General features: G+C 39.8%; 4 protein-coding genes across 4 annotated transcripts; all 4 read left to right on the top strand.

Annotated features, from left to right (window-relative positions):
- The first annotated feature begins 876 nt into the window (after positions 1-876).
- Positions 877-14,914, top strand: LOC149200807 (G2/mitotic-specific cyclin S13-7-like). The gene is made up of 9 exons (XM_089401079.1): positions 877-897; positions 1,145-1,399; positions 12,781-12,885; positions 12,980-13,069; positions 13,177-13,338; positions 13,466-13,525; positions 13,621-13,719; positions 13,905-14,083; positions 14,375-14,914. The coding sequence occupies exons 1-9, from the start codon at positions 877-879 to the stop codon at positions 14,856-14,858; spliced, it is 1,455 nt and encodes a 484-aa protein (XP_089257205.1). The 3' UTR covers positions 14,859-14,914.
- A 73-nt stretch (positions 14,915-14,987) lies between these two features.
- On the top strand, positions 14,988-16,031 carry LOC149200808 (cyclin-B1-5-like). The gene is made up of 5 exons (XM_089401080.1): positions 14,988-15,105; positions 15,199-15,360; positions 15,481-15,564; positions 15,764-15,823; positions 15,918-16,031. Exons 1-5 carry the CDS (start codon positions 14,998-15,000, stop codon positions 16,029-16,031), a joined length of 528 nt encoding a protein of 175 aa, XP_089257206.1. The 5' UTR covers positions 14,988-14,997.
- Positions 16,032-16,263: 232 nt separating this feature from the next.
- On the top strand, positions 16,264-17,401 carry LOC149200809 (serine carboxypeptidase-like). Its single transcript, XM_089399638.1, has 2 exons — positions 16,264-17,009; positions 17,151-17,401. Exons 1-2 carry the CDS (start codon positions 16,854-16,856, stop codon positions 17,379-17,381), a joined length of 387 nt encoding a protein of 128 aa, XP_089255764.1. The 5' UTR covers positions 16,264-16,853; the 3' UTR covers positions 17,382-17,401.
- An 11-nt stretch (positions 17,402-17,412) lies between these two features.
- Positions 17,413-18,147, top strand: LOC149200810 (serine carboxypeptidase-like). Its single transcript, XM_089401081.1, has 3 exons — positions 17,413-17,420; positions 17,515-17,707; positions 17,794-18,147. Exons 1-3 carry the CDS (start codon positions 17,413-17,415, stop codon positions 17,941-17,943), a joined length of 351 nt encoding a protein of 116 aa, XP_089257207.1. The 3' UTR covers positions 17,944-18,147.
- The last annotated feature ends 1,364 nt before the right edge of the window (positions 18,148-19,511 follow it).

The following is a 19,511-nucleotide window of genomic DNA, read 5'->3' on the forward strand; positions in this document are numbered from 1 at the left end:
CTGATTAATAAAATAATATTTCGTTACAAAAGACCCTAGTATCCTCCTTTTTTCCCTTTGAGTGAATAAAATAGGCCCACAATGCCACTTGTCATCTCCATAAGGAAAGAGCTAGCCTCTAAATCTGTAGAGAAGACCTCAACATTGTGTCCTTATCCCAAAACACCTCAAAAGGTGACATATGCCTTTAAATATGTGACAATGGATTAAATAATGTGTCCTCTTTAGTTGGTGGTTTCTGCACTCATATAAGCTATATTCTCTTCTGGAAGCATTCCAGTTTTGTCCCTCAACATTCTTGTAGATGTTTTCTTCCAAATTGTAGGATGTAATTTCAGGTGTAATTTCCAGCATTATTTCTCAGTGTGCCCATAAATCAATACTGCAATGATTGCAGTGATTCCTGGTGTTGTCTTTTGAGTCACTGAGCAGTGGTGAAAGTCCTATTTCTGTTCGTTTGCTTGGGAGGATTTTGATGTTAGGTACCTTTCCTTGGTTTTCCATTTCCCCACTTACTGCTGGTTTTCTGTTCTTGTACTCAATAAATAGAGCCTTCTTACCAGCATCATTGAGGTTCTTTACTTCAAATGGGGTAAATTCCTTTCTGATGTAGCCATGTAGTTCTCCTCAATTTTTTATCAACGTTTGAGGAACTTCTACTTTGAGATCTAGCAAGATTGCTGATTTCTTATATTCAGTGGTGTAGTCCTGAACAATTTTTCTTCTGTTTGTGAAAATATCACAATTAAATGGATCTTCTTGATATCCAATATCATAGAACTGATCCTTCAACAGCATTTTGAATGTCTCCCATGATACTATCGAGGGTCTCCTTTGCTGCTTCAAAGATTGCATATAGCTGTCTCACCTTAAAGCATGGTGGAAGATAACGAGGAAGTTCTGAAATTCAGAACTGGGTCTACCATTTATAAAGGAAAATCTCCTGGGGAATTGAACTAGCAACCAGGAAAAACCTCTGTGTTCAGCCACCTGCTTTTTCGATCTTCCTGCCTAGTATTCTGTTTTTCTGGGCATGTTTAATTTGTTGCTCTTTGTTTTCATTTCACGGGACTCATTCTGTTCTCTATTTTCTGTGAGCCCAAGCATGGAATCTCACTCTTTAATTTTCCCATTTTGATTCCAGCAATTCCAAGCAGATGATATTGTTGTTAAGGCAGGAGCCAAAGCAGAGGCAAAGGCAGTCCGGGGAAACAAACAGAGGCGGATTGTCAGAAGGAAGGCTGAGAATGACACTGCTAGAAAGAAGGATAATGTAGTTTCTATCAGTGATAGCGTAGACTCAAGTGCACAAGATGGGGGATTACAAACATCTAGCCAACTCAAAGCAATGAAACCCATAGCACAGTCACAGACTGCGGTGCTAACAGCTCGAAGTGAGGTCTGTCTTATTGATTAAGTTTATTAGTTTTCTGATACTTTTCTTGTTTTATGCACTGGCTCAAATCCAAATATATATCAGCCAAAGGTACCTGTTAGTGTCAGTCTTTCCAGCCTTCCTCCAGTGATCAAATATGCTCTTACAAAGTGATTTTGAAGTGTCAAGGTCAAATTTTGTCATTTCAAAGAGTTTTCAAGCAAAATTTGGTCACTAGGCATTAGGTCTAGGGTTTGCTTTAACTCCTTCTAAAGTTGTCCAAATGCCAATCTATGTCACTATTCAGCTGATTCTATCATCATTCATAGGGTTGTCATTATCATGTCAGTGTCTAATGAGTCATTTTACATCTTGTTCATGCTTCAGTTGTGCTTTGGCAAGTTCATTTCCCTCTCCTAGGGTTTTGAAGCCAATTTCTCTTGGACGGTCAAATCATCGGCAAAACATGTATCCAGATGTTCATACACCTTCCCCTATCCTTAAAATACCTTATCAAACACTTCCCATCCCTTAGATCCACCAAATTCCTCATTTTTGCACAAACCCTAGTTTCTAGCTACAACCTGGCAATTTTCTAGGTTGGGACTGTGTTTTGCCCTTTTGGACCCCTTCCCCTTGCTCAATCTCTGAGATTCCACTTTCCCCTGCTTCCTAACATCCCTCCCCACTCCCAAAAATTTCCTCAAGAATTTAGAAGCCCCCTATCCCCTTCATTTCGCTTCATTTCGACAGAATTCCTTGTTTCACACATCGAGACAAGTTTCACTCAAATGATGTTTCAGAGCAATCAATGATGAATTTTGGGAAACTGAGAGATTTTTTTGTCCAGAACATGCCAAAGAAGAAAAACCTCCTTCACTTTTTTCACAGGTGTCATTGTTTGAGAGAGATGTCAAGAATACCGTTTCCTCAGGAGAATCAAAGACACCTCTGAAGTGACCTTGGTAAAATCAAGCTTTCTCCTAGCTTGGTTGGCCAAATGATTTTCTTGATGGGTAAAATGATAACTAGACACAAAGATATTTCTAATGAGCTATCATGAGCTCAATTTGGGGTTGAGGAAGGCATTCAAAAGCTGACTGCAACAACACTCTTCCTTGATGCAGCCTCATTTGGCACTTTTTGACCAGTCTTGGGAGATTTGATTCTTGTCAGGTCAAATGAACTCCAAATTGAAAAATTCCAATTGGGTTGGAAATTAGACTCAAAGACCTTTCCAACGAGCTATCTTGCACCCGATTCTGACATCCAGAAGGCCTCCAAAAACCTCCTGCAAAACACGACCCGTTGAGCCAGGTGCGCGACCCGTTGGGTGGTGCGCGACCCGTTGAGAGCTCTTCTGCAGTTCAGAAAAACAACGTGCGCGACCCGTTGGGTGGTGCACGACCCGTTGGGCGGCCTGCGCGACCCGTTGAACCGCCTTGCTGCAAAATTCAAACCAATTACCTCAAACTCTTTCCAAGCTATCAATTTGCTCGAGGTAGCTGCTCTAAACATGGATTAATTGCCGGTTATGATGGTGGGTGTCATGAACATGTTAAAATGATTAAAATTTTGCAAGTGGAACTCCTTATACGGCTGCAATGTTAATGAGCAAATGGTGCTAGGGTTTATGTTGTTTCAAGTCATTTTTCCCTTTGGTTTGTTTCCCTCCTTTCCCTTTCACTCACATTTATATGTTCTTCTCTTTTCCCATTGTATTTTACAAATAAAATGCAAATCTTTCCCCATCCTTAATGACTAAAAATGTAAACCCTACCCCTTTCCCAAAGCATACAAAATCCTAATTTCCCTCTACCATATACATGTGTAAAAATTCATGTGAAAACAAAAGAAAATGTTGATGAATATATCAGCAGGTTTTGTGTATGGTTTCCCTACTTCCCCTATTAATACATGTATGCATATTCCCATGTTCACTTTCATACATGTTTTTTCCCATATGTAATGATCTTTGCAAATGATTTCCCAATTACAAATATGTGTTCCTATATGCATAATGATTTGCAAAATTTCCCTTAAAATTTCCCTGTAATATTTATATATTCCCATTCCTTGTTAAAAGATCCCTCCCCTAACATTTCCCTCATGTCTTTTTCCCCTTGAAACATCATAGATTGCAGCACTTTTTGTAGGCAGAGACAGCAGTTCAGTTTGTCCACTTTGCTCCTAAACCATGTCAGAAACTAAAACTTATGAGCAAAGTGATGACCATTCATCATCTACAGAGGCTGAGGTACAGAGGAGGCCTCGTAGGGGAGGTAAGGGTGGACATCATAAGCGAGAGGAGCCCACCTCTTTGGCAGAATTACAGGCTTGTCCCATGGCAGTGACTTGTTTTCAGTACATGTCTTGTTATGAGTTCTGTGAGAGGATGTCTCGGATTCAGCACCATAGAGAGTTGGCCCGCTTGTTTGTTTTACACCTCCATGATGGACATGTCACTCTGGCAGGGGTGAACTTTACATTGACACCTGAGGTGATCTCACAGGCTACAGGGATACCGAATGTGGGTGAGGTGTGGCCTAAGCGCAGGTTGCTATATTTTATTCACTTTGAGCCCTATGTCCGACCACCATTCGTGAGACATTTGGCGGGTGTTTTTCCATTCAGATTTCTCCGGAGCGAGTATGCTCACATCATGAGGCTTATTATGCATTATTTTACCTGTGAGGGCAGATTTTCACAGGTGTACTCATATCACATTCGCCTTTTGATGCATTTCACCCGAGTGAGGATGATGAACATCCCGGTCTTCTTCTTTCATAACATTCAGAGGATGGTGCCCATGTTGCAGAAGAAGACCCCGGCCCAGCAGTACAGGAGCTTATGTCATTATGGTTTGATTCAGCTCATAGTCTCACATCAGTTGACACAGCAGGGCATCTCATGGGAGGAGTTCATCTCCCGTGAGTTTTTCATAGTGCCACCTCAGCCACATCAGGAGGTCATTCATGAGGAGGGAGGACCATCTCAGCAGCCTGATGCTCCCGTCACCCGACATGTTAGCTTCACTCCTTTGGTCACTTATCAGAAAGGCCCAAGGGCCTTATTTGCAGCAGCTAGGCGAGTACTATCTCCACAGCAGGTGGAAGGGGTCTCGCCTTCATCTTCAGCTCAGCGAGTGTTATCTCCACATCAAGTGGAAGGGGCCTTGCTTTCTTCACCAGCACAGGTACTGCAGAGGGGCAAAGAGCCCATGATTCATGAGGATCCGTTGATTGATCTCGAGGCCAGTTCTCCTAGCCAAGAGGTGAAGGAGATCATTCAGCATCTTAGGGCTGAAAATGATGTTTTACAGAGGAGACTTGAGGGTGCCCAATGGACCATCACCTACCTGGAGCAGCGGAACACACAGCTAGAGGAGGAGAAGGCACTTGATGAGCTATGGAGGATTCGTAGTGACCGAGTCTTGAACCGTAGGAGGCCCGGTGATCCATTGCCTGCTGACCGAGAGTCACTGCTCATTCAGGAGAATGCTCACTTGGAGAGGCTGTTGGCTAAGGCCAGCCAAGAGAAAAATCTGTTGAGAAACATGAAGAATCACTATTGGGCAAGAATGCATGTATGCAAAGCCAAGATGAAAATGTTCCAAAGGAGGTTGTCTGAGGCTCTTAGGCGGAGGAAGAAGACCAATCCACTCCGTATCTTGGCTGAGGCATCCCTCAAATATCATGGCACTCACTAGCATCAGCTACAGCACAAATCCCAAAAATTTTTGAGAATTTTGGGTAATTTTGATATTTTTGGGAAATTTACAGGTTTTGGCTTCTCAACGGGTCTCACCCCCGATGAGACCCTTTGTCATCGTAGCTCCGTTTTGCAAAAACTCAACATTTCTAGATTTTTCATGCAAAGTTACACATGCCTATGGATGGACTTGAGTTTTTATGGGGATTTGGGCCTCCAGAAGGTCAAAATACAGGCAAAATTTGACTTTCTGCCCCTTTTTTGAGTTGCAGAAGCAGTCTTGGGAGAATTGCCTTTGTACTGAGCAAATGATCTCCAAATCCAAAAATTCTAGTTGGGTTGGAAAGTAGACTTAGAGACCTTTCCAACGAGCTATCCTGCACCTAATTGATGAAGAAGATGTTAGTATAAGGCTTTTTGCTCTTTCTTTGCAAGCCAAAGTGAAGAGTTGGTTCAAAGCCCTGCCTGATGCGAGCATCTCAGATTTCCAGCAGTTCGTCAAAGTTTTTCTCGATAGGTGGATGATCGGGCAGAACCTTTTCTTGATTGTAGAAGAATATAACCAGCTAAAAAGATTGCCAGGGGAGACAGTACAACAATTTTCAGCCAGATTTAACCAAGTTTATTATTCAATGCCAGTTGATATAAGGCCTACTCCTAGATCTGCTCTTTTGCACTATCCGGGTGCCTTTGATCCGGAGATGGAGTTTCAGCTGAGAGAAAGGGATATTGCAACACTTCACGAGATGCAAAACAGTGCAGTAAGTGTAGAGGCACATCTGCTGATCCGAAGGGCAAGGATGAAGGAAGAAGAGATGAAAAACATAGATCTGGCCGAATCAACATCTCTAGAGGTAAAGCTTGACATTTTGGTAAGTGCAGTGGAAAAGATGATGGACAAGATCAACTCAAGGAATGATTATGATGTTCATGGTGCGCTGATTGAAGAAGAACAAGTTGCTGATCCAAAACATTTTGTTTCTTACCCTAGTTGTCGTAGTGATTGTTTTATAGATCATTGTGAAGAAGAGAGAGCTATTGATATGATGTGTATGTTTGATGATGATTTGCCTCATTATGATCAGTATGATGATGATTATGTTCTCCAAACAAACGCTAATCTTGCAGACGAACCAGCAGCTAGTTTGTGGGAGGAAAAAGTTCATTTTCAGCAGCTTGAATACAATGTTCAACCATCACATATCAGCTATGACATCGATGAGGAAAGTGCAGAAAATTGGGAAGTAAGTGAAGGATCTTTGCCTCTTTGTTTTGATTCATTTCAGTTCATCAGAGACAACTTCCATGAAATTAGGAATCAGCTGTCAACAAGTCTTGATCTAGACCATCTTGAAGGCAATAAAAACCTTGTTCAAGACTTCTCATATTCAGATTTGCAGCCCCCAAATGCCATTGGTTGTCAAATTGCAGATGAAGGCATGGAAGTTGACATATTTGATCAAATGATACAAGAAGGTTCCCTACCTTTTTGTTTCGAATCATTTCAGTTTTTGAAGGGTAGGTTGTATAGTAAATCTTTAAATGGACAGCCTATAACAAATCAGCAATCTCTCAGTGTTAATGTTGAGGATGAGACAGATAACCAAATTCTTGAGCAGCCACCAAATGAAATTGAAGGTCATATTACAGACGAAGGTGTGGCAGATGAAATACATGATTTGATGATGCAGGAAGATTCTATACCCTTTTGTTTCGAAGCATTTCAGTTTATAAGGCAGAATCTTCATAAAATCTCTCAAGAAAAAGATGAACAGCTAGAAGGATGTCATACATTTTCAATGGATACATTGCAGCAGTCTTTTCAAGTTTTTCATGATCCAATAGCTGATGTTTTGGATGAGGTTTGCAGTCAAAGTCTTTCTCCATTAAGTACATGTGAGCTTGAAGCATGTGCTGATATGAATTTGATCCGACAGCCAGTTTCTATGTCATTTTTAGCAGAGGTCTCGTCACAAGACTCAGATCAAAGTTTGCATTCATGGTATGAGGAAACGAGAAGTAATCCATTGGATGAGCTAAGTTCCAGTGTGCTTGAATTTCATGATCCTTATGCAGTGTTTTTGGAGGCGGATAGAGGATTCATATCATTCAAAGGATCTGTTTCTAAGTTGTCATGGGAGTTGCCTTTCAGTAGTTCTCTCTTGTTGGTCATAAGTGAGAACTTGCGGAGATTTCGAACAGCAGATGAGATACTTACTTGGTTGCATTGGTTGTTTCATTTCACTTGATCAGGTGATGAATGAAACTGTTAGAGTAGGTTGTGATGAATAAGCTCCACTTTGAGCATCATTTTCAGTTGGTCGATTGTGTTTAAGTATTGAGTCAGTTTTTAGTTGAGTCATGAGTCCTTTGTTAGTCCATTTTCAGTCTTGTTGTTAAGTTAGTTTTAGTCGGTTTTCAGTCATGCATTTCAGCTTGAGTTTTTGACTCCATTGCCCAATGGCTGAAAGCACTGGTCTGCTCTCCCAGAGGTCTAAGGTTCCTGGTACCTCCAAGGAGCTACCACCCCCATTGGAGCCAATGTTAGTGTCAGTCTTTCCAGCCTTCCTCCAGTGATCAAATATGCTCTTACAAAGTGATTTTGAAGTGTCAAGGTCAAATTTTGTCATTTCAAAGAGTTTTCAAGCAAAATTTGGTCACTAGGCATTAGGTCTAGGGTTTGCTTTAACTCCTTCTAAAGTTGTCCAAATGCCAATATATGTCACTATTCAGCTGAGTCTATCATCATTCATAGGGTTTTCATTATCATGTCAGTGTCTAATGAGTCATTTTACATCTTGTTCATGCTTCAGTTGTGCTTTGGCAAGTTCATTTCCCTCTCCTAGGGTTTTGAAGCCAATTTCTCTTGGACGGTCAAATCATCGGCAAAACTTGTATCCAGATGTTCATACACCTTCCCCTATCCTTAAAATACCTTATCAAACACTTCCCATCCCTTAGATCCGCCAAATTCCTCATTTTTGCACAAACCCTAGTTTCTAGCTACAACCTGGCAATTTTCTAGGTTGGGACTGTGTTTTGCCCTTTTGGACCCCTTCCCCTCACTCAATCTCTGCGATTCCACTTTCCCCTGCTTCCTAACATCCCTCCCCACTCCCAAAAATTTCCTCAAGAATTTAGAAGCCCCTTATCCCCTTCATTTCGCTTCATTTCGACAGAATTCCTTGTTTCACACATCGGGACAAGTTTCACTCAAATGATGTTTCAGAGCAATCAAAGATGAATTTTGGGAAACTGAGAGAGGTTTTTTTCTAGAACATGCCACAGAAGAAAAACCTCCTTCACTTTTTGCACAGGTTTCATTTTTTGAGAGAAATGTCAAGAATACCGTTGCCTCAGGAGAATCAAAGACACCTCTGAAGTGACCTTGGGAAAATCAAGTTTTCTCCTAGCTTTGTTGGCCAAATTATTTTCTTGATGGGTAAAATGATAACTATACATAAATAGCTTTCTAATGAGCTATCATGAGCTCAATTTGGGGTTGAGGAAGGCATTCAAAAGCCGACTGCAACAACACTCTTCCTTGATGCAGCCTCATTTGGCACTTTTTGACCAGTATTGGGAGATTTGATTTTTGACAGGTCAAATGAACTCCAAATTGAACAATTCAAATTGGGTTGGAAAGTAGACTCAAAGACCTTTCCAACGAGCTATCTTGTATCCAATTCTGACATCAGGAAGGCCTCCAAAAGCCTCCTGCAAAACGCGACCCGTTGAGCCAGGTGCGCGACCCGTTGGGTGGTGCGCGACCCGTTGAGAGCTCTTCTGCAGTTCAGAAAAGCAACGTGCGCGACCCGTTGGGTGGCCTGCGCGACCCGTTGAACCGCCTTGCTGCAAACTTCAAACCAATTACCTCAAACTCTTTCCAAGCTATCAATTTGCTCGAGGTAGGTGCTCTAAACATGGATTAATTGCTGGTTATGATGGTGGGTGTCATGAACATGTTAAAATGATTAAAATTTTGCAAGTGGAACTCCTTATATGGCTGCAATGTTAATGAGAAAATGGTGCTAGGGTTTATGTTGTTTCAAGTCATTTTTCCCTTTGGTTTGTTTCCCTCCTTTCCCTTTCACTCACATTTATATGTTCTTCTCTTTTCCCATTGTATTTTACAAATAAAATGCAAATCTTTCCCCATCCTTAATGACTAAAAATGTAAACCCTACCCCTTTCCCAAAGCATACAAAATCCTAATTTCCCTCTACCATATACATGTGTAAAAATTCATGTGAAAACAAAAGACAATGTTGATGAATATATCAGCAGTTTTTGTGTATGGTTTCCCTACTTCCCCTATTAATACATGTATGCATATTCCCATGTTCACTTTCATACATGTTTTTTCCCATATGTAATGATCTTCACAAATGATTTCCCAATTACAAATATGTGTTCCTATATGCATAATCATTTGCAAAATTACCCTTAAAAATTCCCTGTAATATTTATATATTCCCATTCCTTGTTAAAAGATCCCTCCCCTAACATTTCCCTCATGTCTTTTTCCCCTTGAAACAGCATAGATTTCAGCACTTTTTGCAGGCAGAGACAACAATTCAGTTTGTCCACTTTGCTCCTAAACCATGTCAGAAACTAAAACTTATGAGCAAAGTGATGACCATTCATCATCTACAGAGGCTGAGGTACAGAGGAGGCCTCGTAGGGGAGGTAAGGGTGGACATCATAAGCGAGAGGAGCCCACCTCTTTGGCAGAATTACAGGCTTGTCCCATGGCAGTGACTTGTTTTCAGTACATGTCTTGTTATGAGTTCTGTGAGAGGATGTCTCGAATTCAGCACCATAGAGAGTTGGCCCGCTTGTTTGTTTTATACCTCCATGATGGACATGTCACTCTGGCAGGGGTGAACTTTACATTGACACCTGAGGTGATCTCACAGGCTACAGGGATACCGAATGTGGGTGAGGTGTGGCCTAAGCGCAGGTTGCTAGATTTTATTCACTTTGAGCCCTATGTCTGACCACCATTCGTGAGACATTTGGCGGGTGTTTTTCCATTCAGATTTCTCCGGAGCGAGTATGCTCCCATCATGAGGCTTATTATGCATTATTTTACCTGTGAGGGCAGATTTTCACAGGTGTACTCATATCACATTCGCCTTTTGATGCATTTCACCCGAGTGAGGATGATGAACATCTCGGTCTTCTTCTTTCATAACATTCAGAGGATGGTTCCCATGTTGCAGAAGAAGACCCCGGCCCAGCAGTACAGGAGCTTATGTCATTATGGTTTGATTCAGCTCATAGTCTCACATCAGTTAACACAGCAGGGCATCTCATGGGAGGAGTTCATCTCCCGTGAGTTTTTCACAGTGCCACCTCAGCCACATCAGGAGGTCATTCATGAGGAGGGAGGACCATCTCAGCAGCCTGATGCTCCCGTCACCCGACATGTCAGCTTCACTCCTTTGGTCACTTATCAGAAAGGCCCAAGGGCCTTATTTGCAGCAGCTAGGCGAGTACTATCTCCACAGCAGGTGGAAGGGGTCTCGCCTTCATCTTCAGCTCAGCGAGTGTTATCTCCACATCAGGTGGAAGGGGCCTCGCTTTCTTCACCAGCACAGGTACTGCAGAGGGGCAAAGAGCCCATGATTCATGAGGATCCGGTGATTGATCTCGAGGCCAGTTCTCCTAGCCAAGAGGTGAAGGAGATCATTCAGCATCTTAGGGCTGAAAATGATGTTTTACAGAGGAGACTTGAGGGTGCCCAATGGACCATCACCTACCTGGAGCAGCGGAACACACAGCTAGAGGAGGAGAAGGCACTTGATGAGCTATGGAGGATTCGTAGCGACCGAGTCTTGAACCGTAGGAGGCCCGGTGATCCATTGCCTGCTGACCGAGAGTCACTGCTCATTCAGGAGAATGCCCACTTGGAGAGGCTGTTGGCTAAGGCCAACCAAGAGAAAAAGCTGTTGAGAAACATGAAGAATCACTATTGGGCAAGAATGCATGTATGCAAAGCCAAGATGAAAATGTTCCAAAGGAGGTTGTCCGAGGCTCTTAGGCGGAGGAAGAAGACCAATCCACTCCGTATCTTGGCTGAGGCATCCCTCAAAGATCATGGCACTCACTAGCATCAGCTACAGCACAAATCCCAAAATTTTTTGAGAATTTTGGGTAATTTTGATATTTTTGGGAAATTTACAGGTTTTGGCTTCTCAACGGGTCTCACCCCCGGTGAGACCCTTTGTCATCGTAGCTCCGTTTTGCAAAAAATCAACATTTCTAGATTTTTCATGCAAAATTACACATGCCTATGGATGGACTTGAGTTTTTATGGGGATTTGGGCCTCCAGAAGGTCAAAATACAGGCAAAATTTGACTTTCTGCTCCTTTTTTGAGTTGCAGAAGCAGTCTTGGGAGAATTGACTTTTGACTAGGAAAATGACCTCCAAATCCCAAAATTCTAGTTGGGTTGGAAAGTAGACTCAGAGACCTTTCCAACGAGCTATCTTGCACCTAATTCTGACACCGGGAAGGCCTCCAAACAGAGCTTCAAAGTGCGCAACCCGTTGAGGAAATGTGGGCGACCCGTTGAGGAAACTTTGCCAGATTTGACCTGTTCAGCCCAGAAAACGCAGTTTGGCTCTAGTTTGACTTTTTGAGGTGGATGGTGGTCCTCTTGGATGTAATTGTGACAATTTTTGGATACTTTTACTCTTGTTTAACTCTTCTAGAAGTTGCTTTCATGTAAAGGGTAAAAATTGAATGTATGAACTGGTTTCCAAGTTTATAGAGGCAAGTTGTTTTGACTGCCTATTTTGTAGTGCTTAGTTTAGAAGCGGTTCAAACAGCTCCTAGGATAGTGAGCTCGACCCATGGAGGCAGGGAAAGAGGTTAGATCATCTATATTATGTACTTTCTTGCTCATTTTCATGGTTGGACTCTTGAGGGAGAAGCTATCACTGTATTATTTCACTTATATCTCTGCAATTTTTGGCTAAGGAAGACCAGGGTTTTGCAGTCATCTTTGGGATTCTTGTGGACTCATGTGTTGATGATGTGTTTCTCCATGTTATAGTAAGCTTTGTTATGTGATTCATTTCCTTTCTATACTGCTGCATATTAAACAAATGAAGTGTTAAAGTAAGAATTCATGCTTGCCATGCTCTGCTTTTAAATTTGTTTAATTTCTATGTTTTCTACTGTCTAAAGAGAATTCAAATTCATTGTTTGCTCTCTTTAGCCTTCTTATCTTTCTTTCCTAATCATCCACTTCAGCTAAAGACATCAATACAGGCTCCTACCTTGCCCCAAAGACCCCCCTGCAGAAACTGTGTCCAATCCCCGCACCCTAAATTGCAGCTCCTCAATTTGCCACCAAAAACCCCAAAAACCCCCAAATCAACCTTTATAATCATTTTACTAGCCTAATATCAGTGTTACCTTGTTGGTCATCTCATCCTATTGAAAATCTACCGAGATTGACCGGAGAGAGCCTTCTCCTGCCCCGTAGGGCTAGCTACGAGGCTGAATGGTTTGATGTAGCTTTGAGGTTTGCCTTTTTCAGCCTGAGGTGAAATTTCAAGCGCTAACAGTACCCACATCCACGCCCAATTACTAAGAGGTTTTATAGCTGTAAGATTGATTTCTGTTTATCTATTATGTAGTTTGGATAAAAATGATTAATAATTTTGATGGGGGTATTTCAGGACGTTCAAGAGGTTCTCCCTAGCATTGATGATGGAGACCTCGGAAACCAATTGGCAGTTGCGGAATATGTTGGAGACATATACAAGTCCTATCAGAAGATTGAGGTATGTTTCTCTATCAATGATTGGAGATTTGTGTGAATGTGAAGGTAAATTTTTAATTTTCATTTAGTAATCATTGGCAGTCCCGTATGTCCAGAACATGAGCCGTGTACCTCTAGATTATATGAAAAGGCAGGATGAAATCAATGAGACAATGAGGGCAACCCTGATTGATTGGTTGATACAGGTACAAATTAGTTCCTATCCTAACTTCGTTTGCTGCCAATGTTGGATCTAGAAGAACTTTATGTGGGCAATTTCTTAGGCTTTACCTCGAAATATTAAATTTTGCAGGTGCATCACAAATGTGAACTAATGCCAGAAACATTGTATCTCACTGTAAACATTATGGATAGATACCTTTCTATTTATATTGCTAGGAAGTGGGAATTACAATTAGTGGGTATCGCTGCGATGTTTATAGCTTGCAAATTTCAAGATACCTGCACTCCTCAGGTAGGATGACTTACTGACATCCATAAGCATGACTGTAAGGAAACCTTTTGCATATATCTAATTGATAGAATACCTGGTTGGCTGTTGAATATTGACATAAGAAGAATCAATTCATATTTGGTTACAGGTCAATGAATTGATCTGCATCTCAGGATACCAATACACATCCAAAATGATAGTAGCCATGGTAATTATCTCTAGCTGATATCTTTCTGTTTCATTTAATTACAATAGATTTTAAAGATTCAGTGTGAGTGATACATTGATAATGATACTTGGCAGGAGCATACAATATTAAATCGATTGGAATTCAATCTTACTGTTCCCACTCCATATGTATTCCTTGTCAGGTTTCTCAAGGCAGCTGGTCCTGACAGAGTGGTAAAGTGATGAACTCCACTGTTTCTTTTGTATTGTCAGAATAATCTTCTGATGTATTGATCAAATTGACTTTCAAAATGCTTCTGGAAAATTGAGATTTTGGTTTAAATGTCTTTTCTTCATTGTATTTCCTAATAATCCTCTCCTTTACTGTTAAAAATTAAATGTATTATCGCATGGTTCAGATAGAAAATCTAGCATTTTACTTGGTTGAGCTGTGTTTGCTTCATTACAAAATGATCAAATACAGTCCATCAATCCTTGCTGCTGCTGCTGTCTACACTGCTCAATGCACTTTGAAGAAGGATCCATGTTGGAGTAAAACACTTGCTCTTCACACAGGCTACTCAAAAGAAGATCTCAAGTAAGTCTTCTAGTTCTCAAGGCACCATGCTTTTAATGAGTTTAACCTTCCAAAGGATACTTACTCCTAAATATCTTAGGAATTTCCATGAATTACGCAATCTGTAGATTATATATCCAAAACCTAGTGGACCTGCTACAACACTAATTTACTGGCAACCTGTCTGAAATTGTATCTAATTCTACATATGAGAAAGATTGACAAATGTGCACATCAAACTGTCTGGGGTGTGTGCACATTTAGTTAACCCTGTACGTTGTTAAGGAATAACATTTGATTTACTTGTTCCAGGGAATGTGCAAACTTCATGGTTGACTTCCACCTAAGTGCAGGAAGAAATGAGCTGAGATATGTTCAAGAGAAGTATTCAGATCCATGTCATGGCTATGTTGCTTTTTTATGCCTTGCCAACTTACTCAATGATGACAGTTGCACCACCAGCAATGACGCTGTCATTTGTATTAGTGATAACATCGACTCAAGTGCACAAGAAGGGGGATTAGAAAGACCTAGCCAACTGAAAGCCAGGAAACACACTGCACCATCATTGACTGCAATGCTAACATCTCAAAGTGAGGTCTGTGTCACTCTCTTATACTTTTCTTGTTCTTGTTCAACAAATATACACAAACCAAAGACTGCAATGCTAACATCTCAAAGTGAGGTTTGTGTCACTCTCCTATACTTTTCTTGTTCTTGTTCAACAAATATACACAAACCAAAGAGTATCCATGTCCACTCCAAATTACTAGCAAGTTTTATAACCTTAAGATAGCTTTGTCTTTAGTCATGTTGTAAGTTGGATGAAAATGATTAGTTATCTTGATAGCCTCAAGTCAGTGTTGTGTTTATTTATGATGTAAGTCAGTTGAAAATGAATAATAATCTTGATGAATGTATTTCAGGATGCATTCATGGATTCCCATGAGGTGCTTCCTAGCATTGATGATGGAAACATTGAAAACCAATTGGCAGTTGTTGAATACGTCGAAGATATATACAAATTCTACAGGACAATTGAGGTATGTTTCTCTGTCAATGATTGCAGTTTCTTGTTAGGGTGAAGGTAAAGTTTTATTTTCCTTAACTAAAATTTGGCATTCATGTATGCCCAGGACGTGAGTTGCGTACCTCCAGATTATATGACAAACCAGGTTAAAATCAACGCAAAGATGAGGGCAGTCGTGACTGATTGGTTGGTGGAGGTACAACTTTGTTCCTATGCTAGTTCCAACTTCCATTTGCTGTCAAACTTAGATCTAAAAGAGATTTATATGGTCTATCTCTTAGGCCTGACATCAAAATCTTAAAATTTTCATGTGCATCTCGAATTGGAATTAATGCCAGAGACGTTGTATCTCACTGTGAACATCATTGACAGATACCTTTCTATTCAGAGTATTGCAAGGAAGAATTTGCCATTACTTGCTATCGCTGCAATTTTTATAGCTAGCAAATATGAAGAAGTCTATCCTCCACAGGTAGGATGACTTGTTGACATCTGTAAGAAAGGATGTGTATATATCTAATTAAAAGAACACTTTGTTGGCTGTATAAAAGTACATACACCAGCAATATCTACTCCTACAGAAGATTACGCTTTATGCTGGAATCAACACAAAAATTATATTATAATAGGTAACAAAATATTGATAAGAGCTGGTTTATACTTGGCTACAGGTCAATGACTTCATCCGCATCTTCCCAAATGAATGCACATCAGAACAGATAGTGGCCATGGTAATTAGCTCTAACTGATAATTCTTCGTCATTGATTGCAACATAGTCTCCAAACATTCAGATTGACTGATCAATTGATAATAACTCTTCGCAGGAGTCTACGATATTAAAGCAACTGAACTTCAAGCTTACAGTTCCCACTCGGCCATATGTATTCCTCCTCAGGTTTCTAAAGGCCGTTGATTCCAACAAAGTGGTAAAGTTTTGAATGACACCACTTTTTATATTGTTGAAAGTAGCCTATGTGGCATTGATCAAATCTACTTTCGAAAATGCCTCATAAAATCTAGCATTCATGTTTTAAATTACTTTTCTTTATTGTATTCCTAATAATACCCTGCTGTACTGACAAGTCGTACTATCTATAATTCAGATGGAAAATCTATCATTCTTCTTGGTTGAACTGTGTTTGCTTCAGTACATAATGAGCAAGTACAATCCATAAAATTTGTGTTAAGGGCTTTGAACACTTATCCGCTATGGAAGGCTTGTTTGTTGATGTGGTTTTTGAAATATTCAATGTAATTTTTAAGTTGTTTGTGCAAGCGTTTTCCATAACAGTAGTGAAGGCTTATTTGGATCTCAAAATATTGTGCATAGGTGATGCTTTTCCCTCCTCTAGTTAGTTCATTCTTGTTTATTGTGTGTTTTTACAAACATTTTGCAGTATGGTCCACTTTTTATCGTTTTTTATAATATATCTCATGTATTTGATACTTGTAGACCTTTAATCCATAAAAAACAGCCCAAAAATCTCAGAAATAGACACCTATAAATATAAACTAGTCATCAAATTTCAAGGAATATTTTTTCATGGGGCTGAAATCCTATTAAAATTTGGAACAAAATGCATATTTTCATATTTATGAGATGTATACTTTGTTTACTGAACTAGATTTGTATGTGTTCATATTGAAATCTTGTTACTATGTTTTAAATTGTGAGAAGCTTGATGGCTAAATGTTGTTTGCTTTATGATCCTTAGTTACCATTTGTGAAGTGTTTTAAGTAACTGGTTACGGCTGATCTTATGCTGGATCCTTTATCGAAGGTTCTTAATGTAGGTTCTGATTATAGCCGGTGTGATAACTTGCCAGGTACCAAAGGGACTGTCACATGCTTTGCATCATACTTGGTGTGCACCTCAATTTTCAATTCCATTATGGCATTAGCTGGGAATATCAATGTAAGACTTAAATTCTAAATACTGGACAGCCAGACATTATGTTTATTTTATCAGCATTTTGTATCTTAAAATGTAGTTTGTCATCGTTGTTTTATATATCTTACGGTATTAGTTTTCATTATTTTGTTTTATATTTTGCAGTACTATGATGTTCGGAAGGAGTGCAATGGTGGCCTGTGCTATGATTTTTCAAATATGGAGAATTACTTAAACCAGGGTTCCGTTAGGGATGCCCCGGGGGTTGGCAGCCGAAAATTTGTCTCCTGTAGCCCCTTGGTTTATGAAGCTATGCTTACTGACTGGATGCGGAATATGGAAGTTGGCATTCCAACACTCTTGGAGGATGGTGTTAAGTTGCTAGTTTATGCATGAGAATATGATCTCATTTGCAATTGGTTAGGTAATGATACTGTATACATATAACATATTGTTTTTGTTTTGGACAATGACTTTATGATTTAGGTGTTAAGTCTGTTATTAACTTATTTGCAGTTGTGTTTTTCAGGCTTGTCAGTCTAATCTTCAAAATTGAAAAGTTAATTGTTCAAATTATGTGTCTTTCAAGCAATTCAAGATGGGTGAATTCCATGGATTGGTCTGGAAGTGAGAATTTCAAGAAGGCACCTACAAAATCCTTCCTTGTAGACGATAAGGAAGCATGTTTAATAACCAGTTATGGACCACTCAGTTTTCTCAAGGTAAAAGGCACTCGATGATCATCTTTGATTTCGTTGTACAAGTAGATAATTTCTTCCTTATGGAATCTTCTATTTTGCTGCACCAGGTTCATGATGCAGGTCATATGGTCCCAATGGATCAGCCAAAAGTAGCTTTGGAGATGTTAAAACGCTGGACACAAGGAAGTATTACTGACGACAATTCTCAAATTTTAAAGACAGTGACGAAGATGCCAGAGAAGAATTTCGAGAGTTAGTTATCTGCTTAACTAGGAGAATTGCTCTCTTCACCTAGATTAATGTAAATATTTCTAGATTTGCAGTAGTGTGCATCCCCAAAGATGTGTATTTTCTGATTTGGCAAAATAATTGTGCATTGGGACCATCAGTCTTGCTAACTTGTGTCAAATCTTTTTATGGCCACTTTTTAACTGTATAGAAATAGTGCTTCTTATTGCTTACCAAGCCTTGTGGAATTATGATTATACATGGTGTTAAATTTATATTCAAGAACATGAATAGTATGTCTTGTGTTCTTATTCCAGCATGTTCTGATGTCCTAATGGATGAAAGAAATTGTAAATTGGATGAAAGAAATTGTAAATTCAACAAAAATATTTGGTTAGAGTCTCGGGGAATTCAAAGCATGATGCTCTTAGCCTACATTCAATTTTATTGACAATGACATGAAAACATTTATGTTGTTTGCAATCATACAACGGATGCCAGTATTGTCTACTTATATTTGAATTGGAGGCTATGTGGTTTCGCTGTGTTTCACTTCTCGTTCGTTCTATTATTTTATTGTTGAATATGCCTATTTCCTCTTTTTGCCTCTTATCCCTTTTTAAGCCTCTTGGACATTAAGTGCTTGGCATGGCAAGATATTTCCATAAAGCGCATGGACTATCTACAGTCCATCAATGCTTGCTGCTGCTGCTGTCTACACTGCTCGATGCACTTTGAGGAAGGATCCATGTTGGAACAAAACACATACCCTTCATACAGGCTACTCTGAAGCAGACCTGAAGTAAGCCTTAAAATTTTTAAAGCATCATGCTTTTAGTGATTTTACCCTTCTAAAGAAATCCTACTCCTGGACATTTTAGATTTCTTCATCAATTATAGGTAGGCATTGTTGTTCAGCTACGGCCAGAACATTGTGTCTTGATCAACTATATGTTGGAACTCAGCTACTAACACCCTGTCTGAATTGAATCTTTATCTAATACTAACGCACATACTAAGCATCTGGAGGCGTACGCACATTTTGTTAACTCTATACATTGAGGTAATAACGTTTATGTGCATTGTTCCAGGGAATCTGCGTATTTCATTGTTGATTTTCACCTAAATGCGGGAGGAAATAAGCTGAGAGCTGTTCATAAGAAGTATTCAGATCGTTGTAGCAAGTCTATCTTTTAGCAACTCTCAAAATTTCAGAATGAGATTGCATCACATGACATCGGCTGACATAATACATTTTAAATGGTCTTTTTTGGATTGCAGAACTGATGCTTATGGGATTCATCTCGTTTCTACTAACCAATGGAGAGAAGCCCATTTCTAAGATTTGTATACCGAAAGGATTGGCTTATAGTATGCTTCCATGTCAAAAGGAATAATCAATGGCTCCTGCTATCGATCATTTTTCTGAGGTGGACCCCAAACTCTATGTTGCGTATTCGAATTTCCCAATGCTATTAGATGTTACTTAGATCGTGTTAGTCCATTTGATATGATTCAAGATATTTATGATAGTTTGATAATTATTCATTCCCTCTTGATTCAAGGGTAAGTATCCTCTGGTCTCCCTCACTGGCAT

The sequence above is a fragment of the Pinus tabuliformis genome, chromosome 2_1, assembly GCF_031772625.1.
Source record: "Pinus tabuliformis cultivar Carrire ecotype Pingquan chromosome 2_1, CPIR1, whole genome shotgun sequence".
Classification (NCBI taxonomy): Eukaryota; Viridiplantae; Streptophyta; class Pinopsida; order Pinales; family Pinaceae; genus Pinus; species Pinus tabuliformis.

Coding starts and splice junctions, on each gene's coding strand:
- LOC149200807 (XM_089401079.1), top strand. CDS start 877: ATGGTGGAAGATAACGAGGAA. Junction 898..1,144: donor TGGTGGAAGATAACGAGGAA/GTTCTGAAATTC, acceptor TTTTGATTCCAG/CAATTCCAAGCAGATGATAT. Junction 13,720..13,904: donor CAGCTGGTCCTGACAGAGTG/GTAAAGTGATGA, acceptor CGCATGGTTCAG/ATAGAAAATCTAGCATTTTA.
- LOC149200808 (XM_089401080.1), top strand. CDS start 14,998: ATGGATTCCCATGAGGTGCTTCCTAGCATTGATGATGGAAACATTGAA. Junction 15,361..15,480: donor ATCTAAAAGAGATTTATATG/GTCTATCTCTTA, acceptor CTTTCTATTCAG/AGTATTGCAAGGAAGAATTT. Junction 15,824..15,917: donor CAGAACAGATAGTGGCCATG/GTAATTAGCTCT, acceptor AACTCTTCGCAG/GAGTCTACGATATTAAAGCA.
- LOC149200809 (XM_089399638.1), top strand. CDS start 16,854: ATGCTGGATCCTTTATCGAAGGTTCTTAATGTAGGTTCTGATTATAGC. Junction 17,010..17,150: donor CATTAGCTGGGAATATCAAT/GTAAGACTTAAA, acceptor TATATTTTGCAG/TACTATGATGTTCGGAAGGA.
- LOC149200810 (XM_089401081.1), top strand. Junction 17,708..17,793: donor GACCACTCAGTTTTCTCAAG/GTAAAAGGCACT, acceptor TTGCTGCACCAG/GTTCATGATGCAGGTCATAT.